We start from the raw sequence: 21025 nt of genomic DNA, 5'->3' as shown, positions 1-21025 counted from the left end.
ACAAATACGAGTAGAAGAAGGTGTCTATTGTAATATACTAAACTACTAATTCTAGTAAACGAGTAAATAAGATACTGTACAAATACGAGTAGAAGAAGGTGTTCTATTGTAATATACTAAACTACTAATTCTAGTAAACGAGTAAATAAGATACTGTACAAATACGAGTAGAAGAAGGTGTTCTATTGTAATATACTAAACTACTAATTCTAGTAAACGAGTAAATAAGATACTGTACAAATACGAGTAGAAGAAGGTGTTCTATTGTAATATACTAAACTACTAATTCTATTAAACGAGTAAATAAGATACTACAAATAACTATTGTAATATACTAAACTACTAATTCTATTAAACGAGTAAATAAGATACTGTACAAATACGAGTAGAAGAAGGTGTTCTATTTTAATATACTAAACTACTAATTCTATTAAACGAGTAAATAAGATACTGTACAAATACGGGTAGAAAAAGAAGTCCTATTGTAATATACTAATCACTCTTTCTAATAAGCAAGTAAATAAGATATTGTACACACATGGGTGGGAACAGAAGTCGTATTATAACATTCTGACTCATCATTATATTAAGCTTTGTCTTCCCTAACTAACCAAATTGTTAAATTTAATTATACATATTCTTATTTGTTATTCATATCATAATTACGTTTACAAAAACGACCTAATTGACTGGTGTTGTTAGTTTGACCGAAATTTTCACACGGACCAGAAAAAATACAGCTATACATGCTACTGCTCTTCTCTGGATCATTCCTATGGTAACCGTTAAGCCGCTAGAATCTTGTTGGTTTCAGCTGTCATTTCATGGCACGCGCAAGCTCAGTTCCTTCTTGTGTATATTAACGGGCATAGTGGATGTTCAGTAGAGTCCGCCATTTCTAGCGTTTTGTGGGATGCTCTATATTAAGTCTGAAAGAAAGATAGCATTCTGGAAATGAGTGTTTGAAACAAGTCCTGAACTATAGGATTTAGGTATAAGGAATAAAATCCTTAAATTGGTAAGACTTTTCCAGTTACATTGTCTATAGTTAGAGCTAGTTTGGCAGTTAGCAATTGATCGATTCGTTTTGTGACGTATTAATAACTAATGACCTATGTTTAAGGTCATTAAATGCGATCATGTGAGGTTATTTACTCATCGCAACAGTGTATATTATTTAACTATTTCAATAGTTATTTCCAAAGAAAACATAAATAATATTATAATTTTCATATTTTATACAAAACGACACATTATAGATAAATCATTCTCTCCTTCTGGCGAACGTGATATTTCATGTGTTGTATATTTAAAAAAAAAAACTAATTCATAATTTTGTGCAATTTCCCTCTTGTGGAAAATTTAATGTATTTCATTGCTTGAAGTTAAATTATTTGTGAACAGCACAATTTTAGTGTTTTCACAGTACACTGATGAAAATACTTATGATACTAAGAAAAGGAGACGCTTATTGTAACTAAACCGTCCACAGTTTCAACACGATAATGCTTAAGCAAATCATAAACCCACATATAGGATTAACAAACACCACAAATCTTAAACTCAGAAATTTGGCACAACATTATAAATAAACAGGATTAGTGGGGCATAAAACTACATAATAAGAAAAATAAGTCAAAACTAAGTGCAATACAAACATGTTACACACTTACACAAAACATGAAAAACTTGATTCTAATACTACACGATAGTAATTGTGTACCACACACATATATCTGTAACTGTAAAACCCAGAAAGTAACACAGCTGGAACATAACTCTACATATACTTGGTACCACACAGCTATAGCATAGTACACACACATATCTGTGACGGTAAAACCCAGAACGTAACACAACTAGAACATAACATTACATATACTTGATACCACACACCTCTGGTATAGCACACACACATATATGTAACGGTGAAAACCAAAAATAACACAATTAGAACATAACTCTACATTTATTTCATAGCACATATCTCTTGTATAGTACACATATAAATGAAAAACCCAGATAGTAACACAAATCGAACATAACTTTATATATACTTGATACCACACACATGTAGCATGGCGCCCACACATATCTGTAACGGAAAACACAGAAAGCAACACAGCTATAACACACCTTTACATATACTTAATATCACACATCTGTAGTGTAGTACACATAACATATCTGAACGATGAAACTCAGAAAGTAACACAGCTGGAACATAACTATACGTATACTTGGTACCATACAGCTATAGTATAGTGCACACACATATTTGTAATGGTAAAACATCGAACATAACATTACATACACTTGATATTACAACCTGTACACACACACACACATATATCTGTAACGCTAAAACCCAGAAAGTAACACAGCTGGAAAATAAGTTTACATATACTTAATACCTTACATCTGTAGTAAAGTACACATGCATATCTGTTACGATAAAACCCAGAAAGTAACACACCTGGAATATAACGTTTCATATGCTTGATACAACACATCTGTAGTATAGTACACACACATATCTGTAACGTAAAAACCCGGAACGTAACACAACTAGAATGTACCTTTACATATACCTCATACCACAAATAACACACTTGAACGATAAAACCCAGAAAGTAACACAAGCAAAATACAATATTACATGTATTTGATACCACATACCTCTAGTATAGCACACATACATATCTATAACGGTAAAACCTATCAAGTAACACAGATGGAACATAACTTTACATATACTTGATACAACGCACCTGTAGTATACCACACATACACCTGCGTAACAGAAAAACCCTGAAAGCAATGCAACTAGAATATAACATTGCTTATACTTGATACCACACATCTGTAGTATGTCACAGTCACATATTTCTAACGGTAAAATGCACAAAGTAACAAAACTCGAACATAACTTTCCATATACTCGATTCCAAACACCTGTAGTATGGCGCCCACACGTATCTCTAGCTGTAAAACCCAGAAAATAACACATCTGGAATATAACTTTACATATACTTGCTATCACTCACCTCTAGTATGGCACACACACATATCTTTAACGGTAAAGCTCAGTAAGTAACACAACTAGAACATAATTCTACGTTTACTTGATTCCACCTAGCTGAAGTAATAGCACGCATTCATATATGTAATGGTAAAACTCATAAAGTAACGCCACTAGAACATAACATTATATATACTTGATACCATACAGTTGTAGTTTAGCAGTCACACATATATGTAACTGTAAAACCCAGAAAGTAACACAAGTAAAACATAATATTACATATACTTGGTACTACACAGTTGTAGTATGGTACACATACATATCTGTAACGGAAATACCCTGAATGTAACACAACTAGAACATTACTGTAGATATACTTGATATCACACAGCTGTCGTTAATCACATGTACATAGCTCTAGCTGTAAAACCCAGAAGGTAACACAACTAGAACATAACGTTACATATACTTGATACTACACACCTATAGTATAGTAAACATACATATCTGTAACAGTAAGACCCAGAAAGTAACACACCTGGAATATAACTTTCCATATACCTGATAACACACACCTGTAGTATGGCACACCCACATGTGTGTTACGCAAAACCCAAAATGTAAGCTAGCTAGTACATGATTTTAAATATACTTGACACCACGCAGTGTTAGTACAGAACACATAACTGTGCCTATAAAACCTGTAACTTACAAAGTGACATATATTTTATTTATACACGAGTTTCAGATGGAGCACTCATGTATTTCATTGCGTTAAAACTGTCTATCCCGGCATTGTGAAACTGTTTTCTTCGTATACTTATTGACATTTAGAAAGCTTTCGAGTGGTAGTGGTGTGCTTTGAAGATGACAGCCTTATACGAAAACCTTTCTACACACAAGGGCTATTGTCAAGAAGCCTGGTTGTCAGATAGAGCGTGGTCGAACAGGATTATATTGATTGTAATGTAGTTCTTTATAATCAAAACGTAATAACACTACGTTTCTTAATTTTTCAGGCAATATACAAGTTCACTGATTGCATTTGTAATGGTTTTCATGCTACTGAAGATTATATCAAAAGATAATATAATGGTGGTATATTATTCTATACAGTACGAAGTACTAAATCAGTATATGTTTGTCCTTATTATAGACCACAAAATCAAAGCATATCGTTAGTTCTAGATCTTTAATGCTGCGAGTTAATCAGGCAGGACAATATAGAATATTCATTTTCTCTCTCTCTTTTTTTTCTCATTGTATTTTACAGGCTTACCCTTCATGAGTGATCAAGCGCAGATGTCTAATAATAAATATTTCGACTTTGGTGTTCTCAAAAGTTGAAAGCAGTGGCGCCTTTACCGAGTACCAGTTTCACAAGTAACGTCACCAGGTCTGGGCTTGACGTCATGAATTTAGATGCAGAAAACCGGGTGGTGCTGAACGTTGGCGGAATTCGCCACGAAACCTACAAAGCTACCTTGAAGAAAATTCCAGCTACCAGACTTTCTCGTTTAACAGAAGCTCTGGCGAATTACGACACGGTTTTGAATGAATATTTCTTTGACCGGCACCCTGGTGTTTTTGGACAAATACTAAACTACTACAGAACCGGGAAACTCCACTACCCCACCGATGTCTGCGGACCACTGTTTGAGGAAGAGCTAGAATTCTGGGGTCTGGATTCTAACCAAGTGGAACCTTGCTGCTGGATGACATACACGCAGCATCGAGACACCCAAGAGACTCTAACTGTTCTAGACAGATTAGATCTTGATACCGACAAACCTGGTGATGATGAAATTGCCCGCAAGTTTGGAATGGAAGAAGACTTCCTGAATGGAACTTTAACCTGGTGGCAGAACGTCAAACCAAAAATTTGGTCCCTCTTTGATGAACCCTACTCATCAACATCAGCCAAGGTAAGGAAAAAGCTATTAGAGTGTAATGCAAAAGAGAGAAAAGGTTATTAATTTCTAGTAAATATTATTACTTCACACCCAAGGAAAGAAAACGTTATTAGTTTTTAATAAATAATATTATTTTACAGCCAAGGAAAGAAAAGGTCACTAGTTTCTAATAAATATTTTTACAGCCGAAGAAAGAAAAGGTTATCAGTTTGTAATAAATAATATTACTTTAGAGCCGAGGAAAGAAAAGGTTGTTAGTTTCTAATAAATTGGTTTGTTTTGAATTTCGCGTAAAGCTACTCGAGAGCTATCTGCGCTAGCCGTTCCTAATTTAGCAGTGTAAGACAAGAAGGAAGGCAGCTAGTCATCACCACCCACCGCCAACTCTTGGGCGACTCTTTTACCAACGAATAGTGGGATTGTCCGTCATATTATAACGCCCCAACGGCTGAAAGGGTGAGCATGTTTGGTGTGACGGGGATTCGAACCCGCGACTCTCAATTACGAGTCGAGTGCCTAAACCACCTAGCCATGCCGGGTCTTTTAATAAATAATATTACTTTACAGCCGAGGAACGAACACTGTAAACATGTAATACTTGATACCACTTTATCAACTTCGTATCAAAAGTTGTGTTTGCTGAACGGTTACAAGAAATAAATAGTCATTGTCAAAAATAAAAACATATCTTGTTATATTGCTCCTTTGAATGAAGGATACACAATTTAATGATATCACGAGACATACAGTTTCACAAATTACTGATGTTTATCAGGAAGAATGTACCGGATAATATGGTACTATAATATCTGATACCATTATCTTTCTACAAGTGTTAAGTTATAAGATTACATGAATGCTGATTTTCTAAATTAATGTTAAGTTGCATACCAGGAACAAATACTTTTACTTTTCCAGGATTTATCACAAATAAAACTAGGAGGGCACTCAGTAGAACATATACAATGCTGGCCAAAACCTTAAGGCCAATGAACATAAAGAAAAAAATATGCATTTTGCGTTGTTAGACTCAACCACTTATTTGAGTAGAACTTCGAAAGATGACAATAAAAAAAGAGAAAATAAAAAAAGAGAAAATAAAAAAACCTTTTTAGCACTTAATAGGGAAAATGTGAACACTATGAAATTACCCTAAATACTGGTTGGTCAAAAGTTTAAGACCGTACTGAAACGAAGCGTTAATCGGTAAGCACGTAACGAAATTTAGTCATTTATGTTCAAGCATTAGCGTTGTCAACATTTCCTCAATGACATCTCCTGTGTTACATGGGGTAAAAACATGGCAAAGGTTAAAAGGTTGACAGAGTTTGAACGTGGCAGAATTGTCGACCTGCATAAACAAAGTCTTTCTCAACGTGTCCTCACTGGTGAGATTGGGCGTAGTACAACTGCTGTTGCAATTTTTTTAAAGACCCTGAGGTATCGGAACAAAAATTTCAAGTGGTTGGCCCAAGAAAATTTCGCTGGCGTTGAACAGGAGGATTCGACGAGTTGTCCAACAAGGCACCAGCCGATTTTCAAACCAGATTAAGGCCCTTACGGACGCAGAATGCAGATCAAGAACAACAAGACGGCATCTACGAGAGAAAGGCTTTAAAAACCGTAAATGTCTTCAAAGGCCACGTCTCCTTTCACACCACGAAACAGCTCGGTTAAACTTTGCTGAGAAGCACCAAACATGGGACGTAGAAAAGTGGAAAAATGAGAAAAAATTTAACCTGGATGGTCCAGATGGCTTCTAACGTTACTGGCACGATAAAGATATCCCACTGAAGAGATTTTCTACACGACACAGTGGAGGAGGTTCCATCATGATCTGGGGTGCTTTCTCCTTCCATGGAACAATGGACCTTCAGGTTATACAAAGGGCGTCAAACGGCAGCTGGCTACATTGGAAATAACTGGATCTTTCAGCAGGACAACACTGCAATTCACAATGCCCGCAGGACAAAGGACTTTTTCATGGTGAAAAACGTGATTCTTTTAGATCATCCAGCGTGTTCGCCCGAACTGAACCCCATTGAAAATGTTTGGGGTGAATGGCAAGGTACGTCTATAGAAATGAACGTCAATTCCAAACAGTGCATGATCTCCTTGAAGCCATCTTTACCACTTGGAAATACATTGTTATTATAAAAGCAAATGTTTGCAATCATTCGCAATGACGGCCGTGCAACTCACTACCGAGTCCTCTTGTTGGGCATTTCCTATCCTGTTCAGGACTTCTTTTTGGTATGATCTTAAACTTTTGACCAGCTAGTATTTAGGTTAATTTCATAGTGTTCACATTTTCCCTATTAAATGCTAAAAAAGTCTTTTATTTTTCCCCGTTTTTATTTTCATCTTTCGAAGCTCTACTCAAATAAGTGGTTGAGTCTAACAATGCAAAATTTATATTTTTTCTTTATGTTTATAGGCCTTAAGATTTTGGCCAGCAGTGTACCTCCACCACGCAGCGTTGATCATATTTGGGTCTCTAAAAATAAGAAAACGTGCTCGTATCTTAGTCTTTATTAAAGGATACGAACCACTTTTGGCAAGACAATGAGGAATAATATTTTAAATACGTCCACCATGTTCATCATGTTTTTTGGATTTTCGCAACTTCTTTGTTCTTTACCCTCCAAAAACTGGTCACTTTTACATTGGATTATAGTCCAAAGTTTTACCACCTTTTATCATATATACAACTTTTATCCAAATTAATTTAGCCGTTTTCGAGAACTCATGCTAACAAATACACATACACCCACAAATATATATATAAACACACACAATGATTAAAACATAACCTTTTCTGACGGAGGTAACCACTAAGTATAATCGTACAACCCCTTTCTTAATGGCCACTGTACCTATTGCAAAATTAAAATACAACTACTATATATTGCATTTCCCGATAAGAGATGTGAAGAGTGCAAAACATTATAATGTATTAGTTACATATGTTGTGTTTTTCATATAAAAACTATTTTAACATATGCTTATTTCTCTAGGTAATTGGTATAATATCAGTATTCTTCATCTGCGTATCCATTCTGTCTTTCTGTCTGAAGACTCATCCAAACATGAGAGTTCCTGTCATCAGGAACGTCACCGTCTGGACGTCACAACACACTAAAGCGTGGACATTAGATAAATTTCAGACCAACCCCCACTTGGCTTTTTTTTACATTGAGTGTGTGTGCAATGCTTGGTTTACTTTTGAGATCACGATCCGTTTCATCGCCTGCCCCAGCAAGCTGGACTTTGTTCGAGGAGCGGTCAACATTATCGACTTCACTGCAACTCTGTCTTTCTACATAGATTTGGTATTACAAAGATTCGCCTCTCACCTGGAGAATGCTGACATCTTAGAGTTCTTCAGCATCATTCGGATCATGAGGCTATTCAAACTTACTCGTCACTCAGCAGGACTGAAAATCCTCATCCAAACCTTCAAAGCCAGTGCAGGAGAACTGATCCTCCTCGTTTTCTTTCTTGTCCTCGGAATTGTTATATTCGCCAGTTTGGTTTACTATGCAGAGCGAATCGAGTCTAATCCAGAAAACGATTTTAACAGCATTCCACTGGGTTTGTGGTGGGCTTTAGTAACGATGACCACAGTGGGATATGGAGATATGGCGCCAAAAACGTATACAGGAATGTTCGTGGGCGCTCTCTGTGCTCTTGCTGGTGTATTAACCATAGCTCTCCCGGTGCCCGTAATTGTGTCAAATTTTGCCATGTTTTACTCTCATACACAGGCGCGTGCTAAGCTACCCAAGAAACGTAGGCGGGTGCTACCTGTGGAACAACCACGAGGCCCACGTGCCAGGGGACAAGGTCCAGGTCCAGGGAATGGCCACCAGACTAGGAGGATGAATGCAATCAAACAGAACCACCCAAAAGAAATCGCAAGCCCTAAACTGGGTAAGCAACTATCTTATTATTGTAAAGCAGTGTATTTTTAATGTATGGACTAATACATTCAGCTGTATGTTAAAGAAAAAACAAGTGGACAAAAATACTAATAAAACATCTTAGTCTAGAACATGACTTTCCAAAATATGCTCCGAAGAGCCCTTGGGATCCGCCATAGTTATCTGGGGCTCTGCAAGGAAATTTTAGAATGTTAAGATATTTTCCTAAAACTATAAAATTGAATAAGAATATGCTGTACAAAAAAAGTAAAAAGTAAAACTTATCTTTAATATAACACGTTTATCACGTATTGGGCCTTTTAATATTTTATTCTGCCAAACGCCAGACAATTTTATTTAGCTTGGGGGAAGTTATCGAGGTGAAAGTGTTATTACAATTTCAATTAACTTCGACAGTGACCTCACTGGTTGCTAGTAGATGTGGCACCATCTCAAGACTGCATGCATTATTGGAGATGCAAGATAGCCTAGCAATTTTCGTATGAAACATCGGTCAACCATGGGTAGTAGGGTGAGTCAGCGGATAAAGGATAAAAATTAAAATGTCCCAATTTTTTTGCTCAGTTGTGCCACTGCATGAGAAAAGAACATAGACAAAGTTTCATTTCAATCGCAAAGTATTTAGGGTTCGCGCATCCCTCGCAAAGTTCACTATTTTCCTTAAATTTACCCTACATTACATTGTTAATGGTAATTAAATTATTTAAAGAAATTATTTAATATTTATTGATTATACAATTAGCAAAAACATAAAAACTTGAAAGAAAAATTTATTTCATTGAAGTTTTATCTTGCCTGTCCCATTCGCATTATGTTCGCCGATGTTCTTCTGCCACCTGAATCATATACTGAAATTGATCTTCGTTCTTGGTGCGGCCCTTTGCCGTAAACTGTTGAATTAAAGCTACTCCTCTTTCAGCTGCGTCATTTGTCACAAAAAGTTTCTTTACTCTGTCCTTTCCTTGTTTGTACTCTTCGGAGGCGCTCCACTCTTTCGGTGGTAGTGATAAAAATGCGCTACTAACATCCAGATGGTAGAAAATTTTCTTCGTTGCCGAGGTAAAAAAAAATCTGGAAGTTTTTTGGAAACAGCATTGCTTGCAGCATCAACTGTTAAACGTGGAGTTGGCCTAGGAGATCCTTTCACGGTATTCATATTTGAGACCACCTTGAGTTTGTCGCTATTCATTACACCGTCATCAAAGAGCGCAAGCCCAACTGCAACCTCAGATAAATACCATAAATGCCGATTCATTGCCTTTGTACCAACTTCCTTAATCAATATATTGTAGTTTATCTCTCTGTAGTAGATATATAGTGTTTATCTCTCTGTAGTAGATATATTGTAGTTTATCTATCTGTAGTATATATATTGTAGTTTATCTATCTGTAGTAGATATATCGTGTTTATCTCTCTGTAGTAGATATATTGTAGTTTATCTTTCTGTGGTAGATATATTGTGTTTATCTCTCTGCAGTAGATATATTGTGTTTATCTCTCTGTAGTAGATATATTGTGTTTATCTCTCTGTAGTAAATATATTGTAGTTTATCTCTATGTAGTAGATATATCGTAGTTTATTTCTCTGTAGTAGATATATTGTGTTTATCTCTATGTAGTAGATACATTGTAGTTTATCTTTCTGTAGTAGATATATTGTGTTTATCGCTCTGTATTAAATATATTGTAGTTTATCTCTCTGTAATAGATATATTGTACCAACTTCCTTAATCATATGATTTTCATGCAATGCAAGTTCCTGAGTAGTGTAAGGTCCCTTCGAGCTGCCACGGAAGCATCCTTAGCTGTAAACCATGAGAGCAAGTAATGTTTAGTTATAAAGACACACAAATCGCCAAGTTTGCTGCAGAAATGTGCGTCAAATGAAACACGAGATGAAGCAGGCCGTGGTTGCAGTCTACCAAACTCCTCTTGGAACATCCAAATTTTTAGAGAATATATTGCTCGAGCCATCCATCGTGCACGATGTACAGCACCAGAAGTACGGAAAGAAACTGAAGAACGTCCGTGTAGAAGAGATCCAAGAAAAATGACAGCTAATTCCAAGAGCTCTTTGTAATTGTTCCGTGGTTGATGAGATTGAAGGAGATTCTGACGAAATTGAATAATATCATCCTTCCAAGGCTGTATTCGGAGTGGCATTGCTTCTACTGCTGTTATGCACTTAGTTTTATTAATTTTAGGCCAACAATCTCTAAAGTTTAAAAACAAAGTAATATCTGGACTTTTTGATGTCTCTATCACGAGAGTAGAAAATACACCGCTCAGAAGAATCTCCAAAATGTGATGTCTACAGGCAAGGTGCAAGAGCTCACGTTCAAGTAACATTTCAATCCTCAGACAGACGCCAGATTTGGATCCTGTATTGGTCGCCGTGGTGTCAAAGCAAAGCGATTTAATTCTGTCTTTTACATTCCATTCTACTAAAACTGATCCGATCTCAGAAGCTACTGAATTTGCATCCCCACTATCAATCTTGGGCACTGAAAGAATCTTCTCTACACCTTCACCTGAAACTAAAATTGCCAAACGTTCGATCTTCTCTCTGCCAACCAAGTCAGGCATCAGCTTACCATCCCAATGTAATGTCAAAGGAACGTTTGGAGAAAGACTTTCCTTCAATTCAGCTGCTAGAAGAGTACGGTTAGTAATTCGTTTCCTCCTTATGGAACTTGGGCTAATGGCAAGATCCTCAATATTATGTCCAATATGAACTGCAAAAGGAAGCAAAATTTGCGCGGCTTTTCGGTCACTGATCTGGGTTCTGTCTAAAGCCGAAGCTAGTCTTTCACTAATACCAACTTTTCGTTTGGTTCCGGAAGCACGTTGTTATTTTGTGCGCATTGCGCAACCCCTAAATATTAATGTATTGGATTGATTTTTTCACTAGCATATTTTTTTCATTGACTGGAATCAAATTATAAGCGAGCGACTGAGTGTCACAACTTTTTGTTTTTTGACGCACTCTAATGGGTAGTGATGCCAACTGTCTTTTAAAAGCCAGATCTGAATTAGCAGCCAAATCTCGAACGAAATGAAAAATGACGTCATAGCTGAAACTTGTCCAAATTTGAAACATGAGGCAGTTACATGCAAAATCAATTGTTTCAATTTCAAAGTATATTTATATGAAGTATAATTACATTTATGACAATTATAATTGGTAATTGTTAAGTTAGATTCGTTGTAGTTTAATTAGACAAATTAAACAATGAGCTCCATGACGTCATACGCCCGCATAATGTCATGTTTCATTTTTGTTTCATTTCGTTCGAGATTTAGACGCACGTCAGATCTCGTTTAATATTTTGTTATTTGGCTTCAAAATTTATGTTAAAAAAAGGAAAAAAAATTGTAAAAACAATAGGTTACCTTTTTCCTTTAGAAAACATATTATTCTAGAGGCCAAGCCTTTTTCCCACAAAGCTTTATTTCTGACTTCGTTACGGCAACACTGAACTGAGGTCAACATGTCATTGTATGATGATAAAACCCAAGTGGTTGAGCGAGTTTTCATTAAAAAGCTAATTAGTGTCCGTGTGAAAATACTTTTGAAGTGCCAAAGATATAAGAATACGTTTCTAGACAAATTAATTGTCACCCTTATAATGGATAAGTGGCTGAATATCAGTAATAACTCTGATACGAGTAAAAATCGTCCTAGGCCTAGGCCTAATACGAATTCATCAGTGTTATCGTTGTGTGCAAGTACTTCAATGCAGGATGATGCAAGAAGAACCGAAAGGAGAAAGAAGAGAAAGTATGATGAGTTTTATTAAATATGGTTTTATCTGGACAGGTAATGAAGATGGGCATAGTGGGTTGTGTGTTGAATGTGGAACAGAGTTGAGTAACAGTAGTTTGGATCCAGCAAACACTCCTAATTAAGCAATCCAACTTCCGAGTATTTTAAAAGAAAGTATTTGCAATTAAATGCAAAGAAAGTTACATTTCGTTTGTTTGTCCATCAGGACAACAAAGGTGCTCTTATTGCTTCATAGCTTGTTAATTACCGTATTGCAAAAGTAGATGAAGCTCATACAATTACTGAAGATAAAACCATGCACAAAAGATTTAGTAGAGTGCACGATTGATGAGAAATTTCTTAAAAACATTAACTCTGTGCCCCTTTTTGACAATTCGGTTTCTCGAAAAATCAAGGATATATCAGTAAATTGCTTAACGGAGTTAATAAGGCGAGTAAAAGCGAGTCCAACTTCGCTTCAGATGGATGAATCAACAGATGTTACAGGTTATGCGATGATGCTTGCTTTTGTTCGCTATATTCACGTTTCCTCCTATTTCTTTACGTTTACTGCAGTATTCAATGTATTACAATATATTGTTCCGTACTTCAATTTAAGACTGTTTTCTTTACCAGTATAGACTTTCAGTTTACGTTTTCTCTCTAGCTACACAGTTTCTCTCTTCTCTCTAGTTCCAAGTTCGTTTTTTCACTCTGCTACACAGCTTTTGTTTTCTCTGTAGCGACACAGTTTCCATTTCTCTTTGTGCTATATTGTTTGTTTTGTCTCTAGTTCTAAGTTTCATTTTTCTCTATGCCACACAGCTTTTGAATTTTCTATAGCTACATAGTTTGTTTTATTTCTACACTACAGTTTCTAGTATCTCTCCAGCTACATAGTTTGTTTTTTCTAGCTACTCAGTTTTATTTTTAATGTATATAATACACATTTTCTGTTTTCTTTCCAGGCACACAGTTTCAGTTTTCTCTTTAAGCTATAGTTTCTTATTTCTCTTTCAGCAACTCCAGTTGGATGTGGTGTAAATGGAGTGGAGTTATCAGCCAATCCTGCTTCTACCACCCTAAGTACCAGTAATCTCATTCAATTCCTTGAGGTACCAGCAAGCAAAACCCCGCCAGTAGGACGAATATCTCCGGCTACTTCAAATTCTGCTTTTCCAAAAACTGAATTTAAGAAAGAAACGATGTAAGAAACAGTATAGTTATAAAACACGCATCTTTCCTACATTTTCTTCACCAACTCAGTCACTGACAGTGTCCCACAGTTTCAGTATTGGAAGAACGACACGAAAAGTTCCAGTATTTTCATCTTGTAATGAAAGAGGCGCAGTTACATAGAAAATTCCACTATTTTCGACAGCTAATTGACGACGTGAAGCTGTCGAAACGTTTCCACATACTGAACATTCTAATTACGAAGTGGAGTCATTATAATATTTCTCATATCTTCAGTATCTAAGGAACGATGTGAAGTCATTAAATACTTCCCACATTTTAAACGTATAATTAATAATGTGCAGTCATTAAAAACTTCCCACATTATAAACGTATAATTAATAATGTGAAGTTACTAAAAGCTTTCCACATTTTAGAGTACAATAAACGATACGAAGTCAACGATAGTACTCTACGTGTCCAATTTTAAGACATGATGAAAAGCCACAAAATGAAGGTCTACTGATCGTTGTGCCTTTTCACCATGCGGTGAAGAATGTGGAATTTCTGAAAAGTTCCCTGCTATTTAATTATGTAATGAAGGGTTTCGAGTTACTGAAAAGACCCCCACAAATTGAACACCTATTGGACGTTTCAAAATATTTTGAAGGATGTGATGCTTTTAAAAATTTCCCACTAAGTAATTATCTAATTAAAGGCCTTGAGTCATTGGAAGTGTTAAACATTTTCAAATTATACTGTAGTATTAATGTTGAAACAGAGATAAACTGTTGATTGATAATAAAAATTTTAATTTCTATAATTAAAATCATAACGAGCTGCTGAAGTAAAGAATCAAAAGCTCGATAAAGCCTTGAAGAGTGAGAGAACAAATATTGAGTAAAGATTCTCTTTCTAAATTCACAAAAGTCTAAGAGCTAGGAAAATGTGAGGATCTCATTAATATTACTACAAGTATCCTTACGAAGCATACAAGTGTTTCTACGAATATTTAGTTGTGATTTTTTTACAAACACGATTAGTAGTTATAGAGTTAAAGTTTTTAGAGAACTCATTATGACGAATGTTAGTATTGACACAGCTGAACAAAGGCGAAAGTTGCGAAAAAAAGAATAGATCCCGATTAGCCGTAGATTAATACAAAATACGTGTAAAAGAATGGGCAGAGACGCATTTTGCTGTCTTAAATAAGTATGATTGATATAACAAAGTAGTAATGAACTGGATAAAATAACAATTGGTTCAGATATATAGTTGTGAATGCTGAACATAATAAACCGGAATTTTTGGCGTGAAAAAAAAAATGTAATAAATTTATTATATTCTGTGCTTCTCCAATAAGGAAAAAATCAAACTTAGATTTACAAATACTTTGACACATGGATTATTGTTGACTTGTGATGTTTCAAATCGTGTTAACCTTATTTTTAGTACAAATTGTTAAGATCTCTAAAGATCATTTTAAGCTAAGGAATGAAAATTGTGGCAAAACTTGTTATATATCTATTGATTTAACCAATATTTCTTATGAAGACCTTGGTCTAGAAACTACACTTATAAATGTATATTATATAGTAGTGTTTACAACAAGACCCAGTTGTAGAATGTTGTATATTTCTGATATACAGTACTAGAAATAATTATGGAAACACATACCGAACTAACAGTTAATTTATTTTTACAGGACTTAATTAAAGAAAATACAAAAACAAGCAAACAATGTGGGAAAATATGCTAGTATATTAAATGTGACTTATACGAAATTAGTAACTTCTACGTTACCAAAAGCTTGTCAATGTGCCAATATGGATAACAACTTTGTTCTTACGTTACCAGAAGCTTATCAGTGCAATAATACAGATAAGTAATTTGTTCTTACGTTACCACGTTTATCAGTGTATCAATATAGATGACGTATTTGTTCTAAGGTTACCACAATCTTATCAGTGTATCAATATAGATAACTAATTTGTTCTTAAGTTACTCTAATCTTATGAGTTTCTCAATATAGATAACTAATTTGTTTTCACGTTACCACAAACTTATCAGTGTATTATTACAGAGAATTACCTTGTTCTTACTTCACCATAAGCTTTTCAGTTTCTCAATATAGATATCTAATTTGTTCTTACGTTACCATAAGCTCATCAGTGTATCAATATAGATAACTAATTTGTCTTTACCTTACCACAACCTTATTAATGTATCAATACTGATAACTAAATTGTTTTTACGTTACCGCACGTTAATCAGTGTACCAATATAGATAATTAACTTCTTACGTTACCATAAGCTTATCAGTGTTTCAATATAGATAACTAATATGTACTTCCGTTTCTTCAAGCTTATCACTGTATCAATATAGGTGACTACTTTGGTCTTACGTTACCATTAGCTTATCATTGTATCAATATATTAGGTTGAGGAATAATTCGTGAGCGTTTTTAAATAATATCATTCAAGCATTACATGCAAGACTATACAATACACATTACACCCAAAACATTTATTATGATACTTTATTTCATGTAATACCTAGGTATATAGTATGCATTGTTTTAAACGAACTTGCAAGAAATTAAATGGGAAAAGCAGATGGTGTCGAAAATGCTCGATTTTGTCCACTTGACATTCCATTTAATGAGCTGAAAATGAAAGCAAATATTAAAGACATATGAAAATTAAACACACCATCTATTAGAGCAAAAAATTATCTACCAAATGACATGAAATATTCTGCGAAAGCGTTTCATTTATGAATATATTTTTTTAACTTGAAAAAACGCTCACGAATTATTCCTCAACCCAAAGTTAACTCATTTGGTCTTACGTTATTATTAGCTTATTACTATATCAATATAGATAATTAATTTGTTCTTAGGTTACCACAAGCTTCTCAGTGTATCAATACAGATAAATAATTTGTTCTTACGTTACCGTATGTTCATGAGTGTATCAATATAGATATCTCATTTGTTCTCACCTTACCATAAGTTTATCCGTGTATGAATAAATACAATTAACTTGTTCTTCGTTAGCATAAGCTTATCACTGTTTCAATATAAAGTAACTTCTTCTTACATTAAAATAAGCTTATCAGTGTATCAATATATATAACTAATTTGTTCTTAAATTAGAGAAAACTTATCACTGTATCAATATAGATAACTACTTTGTACGTACGTTATCATAAGCTTATCAGTGTACAATTTCTTCTTTCGGTACTACCAGTTTATCATTGTATCAATATAGATAATTAACTTCTTTTACGTTACCATACACTTCTCAGTGTATCAATACAGATAACTAATTTTTTTTTAGGTTACCATAATCTTATCAGTGTATCAATATAGATAACTAATTTATTCGTACATTTCCACAAGCTTATTAGTGTATCAGTATAGATAACTAACTTGTTCTTAGGTTACCATAATCTTATCAGTGTATCAATACAGATAACTAATTTGTTCTTAGGTTACCATAATCTTATCAGTGTATCAATATAGATAACTAATTTGTTCTTATGTTACCACAGTTTAATCACTTTATCAATATTTGTCATTATATTATTTGATGCCAATTTCACTGCCTTAAATAGTGATTCATTAACATCTATACTTACAGATAGGTCGTTGGCAATGTCTTTACTCGATTCTCGTGTAGCACATACCCTTAATCATTTATGTTTCTGGGAGTACTTCACGTGTATTAGTTTAACTTATCTACCACAGGAATTCATGACTAAGTGTTTAATGTTTTATCGAATAACCCGCAAAAGCTCTTTTTTTTTTCATGGAACATTTCTGTCATGAAACTATTGTTGTGGATAATAAGCCTGATTTTAAAGGTTGTGTATTAGTGTGTCACTTTCTGGTAGGTTGTGTGATGACCAAAGTGTAAACTATCAACACGTGACAGCTTATCGGTGCAGTTCATTGCCCTACAACAGAGGGAAAGAAGTCCCATAATATTTGTTCCTAATTCCCCTATTATTCACTGCTTCCATAATTGTTCATAATACTGTATATATATAGATATATTGTTGAAAAAGAAAAACATTATAATGTTATCGAAGGTCTTCTGCTAATTGCATTTCTTGTAAATTAATTCAATAAAAAAAATATGTTGGTTTGTCTAATATTTGTCTATATTATCCACGTATCTCGTGGGAAATACAGTAATACAGTTCCGATAAAAGGTTTGTACATTAATACTATATTGTTTTGAAACCTCAACTAATTAACTGGTATGTACATATTGCAACCGACTCTGTTCTTACACACGAACGGTCATAATTTATTTGTTGGGTTCTTTACCAACACTATTTGCATAAAGAAGTGTTCATGCTGCATCGTTTAGATTATCCAACAAACATTGACCTATAAGAAAGTTCTCGGAAGAATGTTTAGATAACTCAACAAAAACAATCATTATAAACATCGGTTATATTAAGTTCTTTAGATTGTAAAACAAGCATAAGTAATCTAAGAAAGGATTATATCACATATTGTATATTATAAAACAATCATAAGTAACTCAATAATGGTTCATACTACATATTTTTTCAAAACACCTCCACAGTGGCGCAGCGTTATGTATACGGACTTACAATGCTGAAAACTGGGTTTCGATACTCGTAGTAGGTAGAGCAAAGATAGCCCATTGTATAGCTTTATGCTTAATTCAATACAACAACATTTTTTCAATTATTCAACTAATACATTTCGTTTAAAAAGTCATATTTCTTAGGTTGTTCAACAGACATTGTTCTCACAGATAAAGGTTCATACCACATTATTTAGAATATTCAACAGACATTGTTCTTATAAATAAATATTCATACCAAATTATTTAGAATATTCAACTAAAAATGTTCTCACAAACAAATGTTCATACCAAATTATTTAGAATATTCAACAAACATTGTTCATATGAACAAAGATTCAAACCACATTATTTAGATTTTTCAGAAGAAAAGTACATAGCATATCTTTTGGATCATTCAATACTTACTGTTTGTATAAACAAAGGTTCACATCACATTAATTAGATTATTCAATAAACATTGTTCGTATAACAAAGGTTCATGCCACATTGTTTGGGTCCTTAAATAAACACGGTTTATATAAACAAAGGTTCATGCCACATTGTTTGGATCCTTAAATAAACAGTTTATATAAACAAATTCCATGCTACATTCTTGAGATTATTTAACAATGACTGTTCCTATAAAACGTTCATACTACATTCTTGCAATCCTTTATTGAATTTTGTTCCAGTAAACGACTGATAAAACTTTATTGGTTGAATATTTTTGTAACCAAAAAACCCATAAACTAGTTTAAATCACATAGTAGGCCTGGCATGGCCAGGTGGTTAAGGCACTCGACCCGTCATCTGAGGGTCACGGGTTCGAATACCCGTCACACCAAACATGCTCGCTCTTTCAGCTGTCGGGACGTTGTAACGTGACGATTAATCCCACTATTTGTTCGTAAAAGAGTAGCCCAAGAGTTGAAGGTGGGTGGTGAATGCTAACTGCCTTCCCTATAATCTTAAACTGCAAAATTAGGGGCGGCAAGCGCAGATAGCCCTCGTGTAGCTTTGCGTAAAATTCAAAAACAAACCACACAGATTAGATTTTTCATTTAAACATGACTTCATAAAAGGGCTTGTTGTATTTTAACATTCAAAGTTTAAATTCATTTCGTGTTCCAGTTGTTAAGCACTAAGCAAATGTTAAATGATTTTACGTAACTACCGAAACTGTTTTAGTTGAATCTTTAGTGCTCTCAAGATGACTACTGAAGTCACTGTGATCAATGTTACTGAGTAGTGTGAGTTATTCCTGAAGCCATGTAGATTGGTGTTAATGTGTAGTGATGTAAATTTATTGTTCTGAAACTTCTCCACTAACGTTAGTGTGTATTGGTGTAAGTTTATTGTTCTGAAACTGCTTTGGCTAATATTAATCTGTAATGGTGTAAGTTTATTATTCCAAAGTGACTTTGGTTGATGTTAATGTGTAGTGGTGTGAGTTTGTTATTACGAAGCTGCTTTGGTTGATGTTAATGTGTAGTGGTGTGAGTTTGTTATTACGAAGCTGCTTTGGTTGATGTTAATGTGTAGTGGTGTGAGTTTGTTATTACGAAGCTGCTTTGGTTGATGTTAATGTGTAGTGGTGTGAGTTTATTATTACGAAGCTGCTTTGGTTGATGTTAATGTGTAGTGGTGTAAATTTATTATTTTGAAACTACTTGAATTAAAGTTTATGTTTGATGCTGTAAGTAGATTATTAAAGTTTCTTTCACTGAGATTGATATGTAGTGAAGTTAATTACTGTAGCGCTTTGGGTTTAGTTTTATATTAAGCACTATGAGATGATTAATGAAACCATTTAAATTGAAGTTAATATGCAGTGGTATAAAGTAAATCACTTGGGCTGAAGTTAATAAGTAGTTATATAAAACGATTGGTGGAAATTGTTGCAAATCATTTTAGTATAGTATCTCTTCATGTCTTTGGTCAAAAATCTAATGATAATATTTTTTGTTTGTAGGAGAGCATATTTAAAAGTCACCCTTTGTTACGATTTGCTTATATATTCTTATAAATATCAAAACTTGAAATTTAATTACTTGATTACTTTGGTAGTGATCAAAAGTTACCTCATTGTACTATTTAATGATCAAAAGTTAGCTGTCTTTTATACTATAACAAGTGAACATTAATCGTTTGTTACCTTTCTTGCAATCAAAAGTTAGCCCTTCCATACTTGGATTGCATATTTTTAAAAATGAGTTTTTATTTTTTGAGACATTTTCCCATCTTTTGACATCCAAGATGATCTTCTATCACTTTCTTTTCCTTTTGCAATCAAAATTTGTCATTTTGCACATTTCATAAATAAAAATTAACCGTCAATTACCTACATTAACTTTCGTAATTACAATTTGGCCATTTGTCACTAGTTTGCATGTTGTTCTTTGTCTGTTTTTTCATAACAATTCTAAGTTTGTTGGCTGTTTTATTGAGGTTTAATATAAGTTCTTCGAGATGGTCATATTGAAAGCAGTTTGACTGGGGTTAATTTTTACTCATGTGAAATGATCGTTGAAGATCGATATATAGTGGAATGATTTGATTATTCAATCTTGAGGTTTATGTTTAGTGTTGTGA

General features: G+C 34.2%; 1 protein-coding gene across 2 annotated transcripts; it reads left to right on the top strand.

Moving 5' to 3' along the window:
* Positions 1-789: 789 nt before the first annotated feature.
* Positions 790-19721, top strand: LOC143252995 (potassium voltage-gated channel protein Shaw-like). Of its 2 annotated transcripts, none has more exons than XM_076506016.1 (4): positions 790-1018; positions 4299-4950; positions 8016-8871; positions 13670-19721. In XM_076506016.1, exons 2-4 carry the CDS (start codon positions 4438-4440, stop codon positions 13858-13860), a joined length of 1560 nt encoding a protein of 519 aa, XP_076362131.1. In that variant the 5' UTR covers positions 790-1018; positions 4299-4437; the 3' UTR covers positions 13861-19721. The 2 variants fall into 2 exon arrangements, with proteins under 2 accessions (XP_076362131.1, XP_076362129.1); XM_076506014.1 differs by having other exon boundaries at positions 7956-8871.
* The last annotated feature ends 1304 nt before the right edge of the window (positions 19722-21025 follow it).

The sequence above is a fragment of the Tachypleus tridentatus genome, chromosome 6 (assembly GCF_004210375.1).
Source record: "Tachypleus tridentatus isolate NWPU-2018 chromosome 6, ASM421037v1, whole genome shotgun sequence".
Classification (NCBI taxonomy): domain Eukaryota; kingdom Metazoa; phylum Arthropoda; class Merostomata; order Xiphosura; family Limulidae; genus Tachypleus; species Tachypleus tridentatus.
Note: the sequence above shows the minus strand (reverse complement) of the source record. Positions and strands in the feature narration are given on the sequence as shown.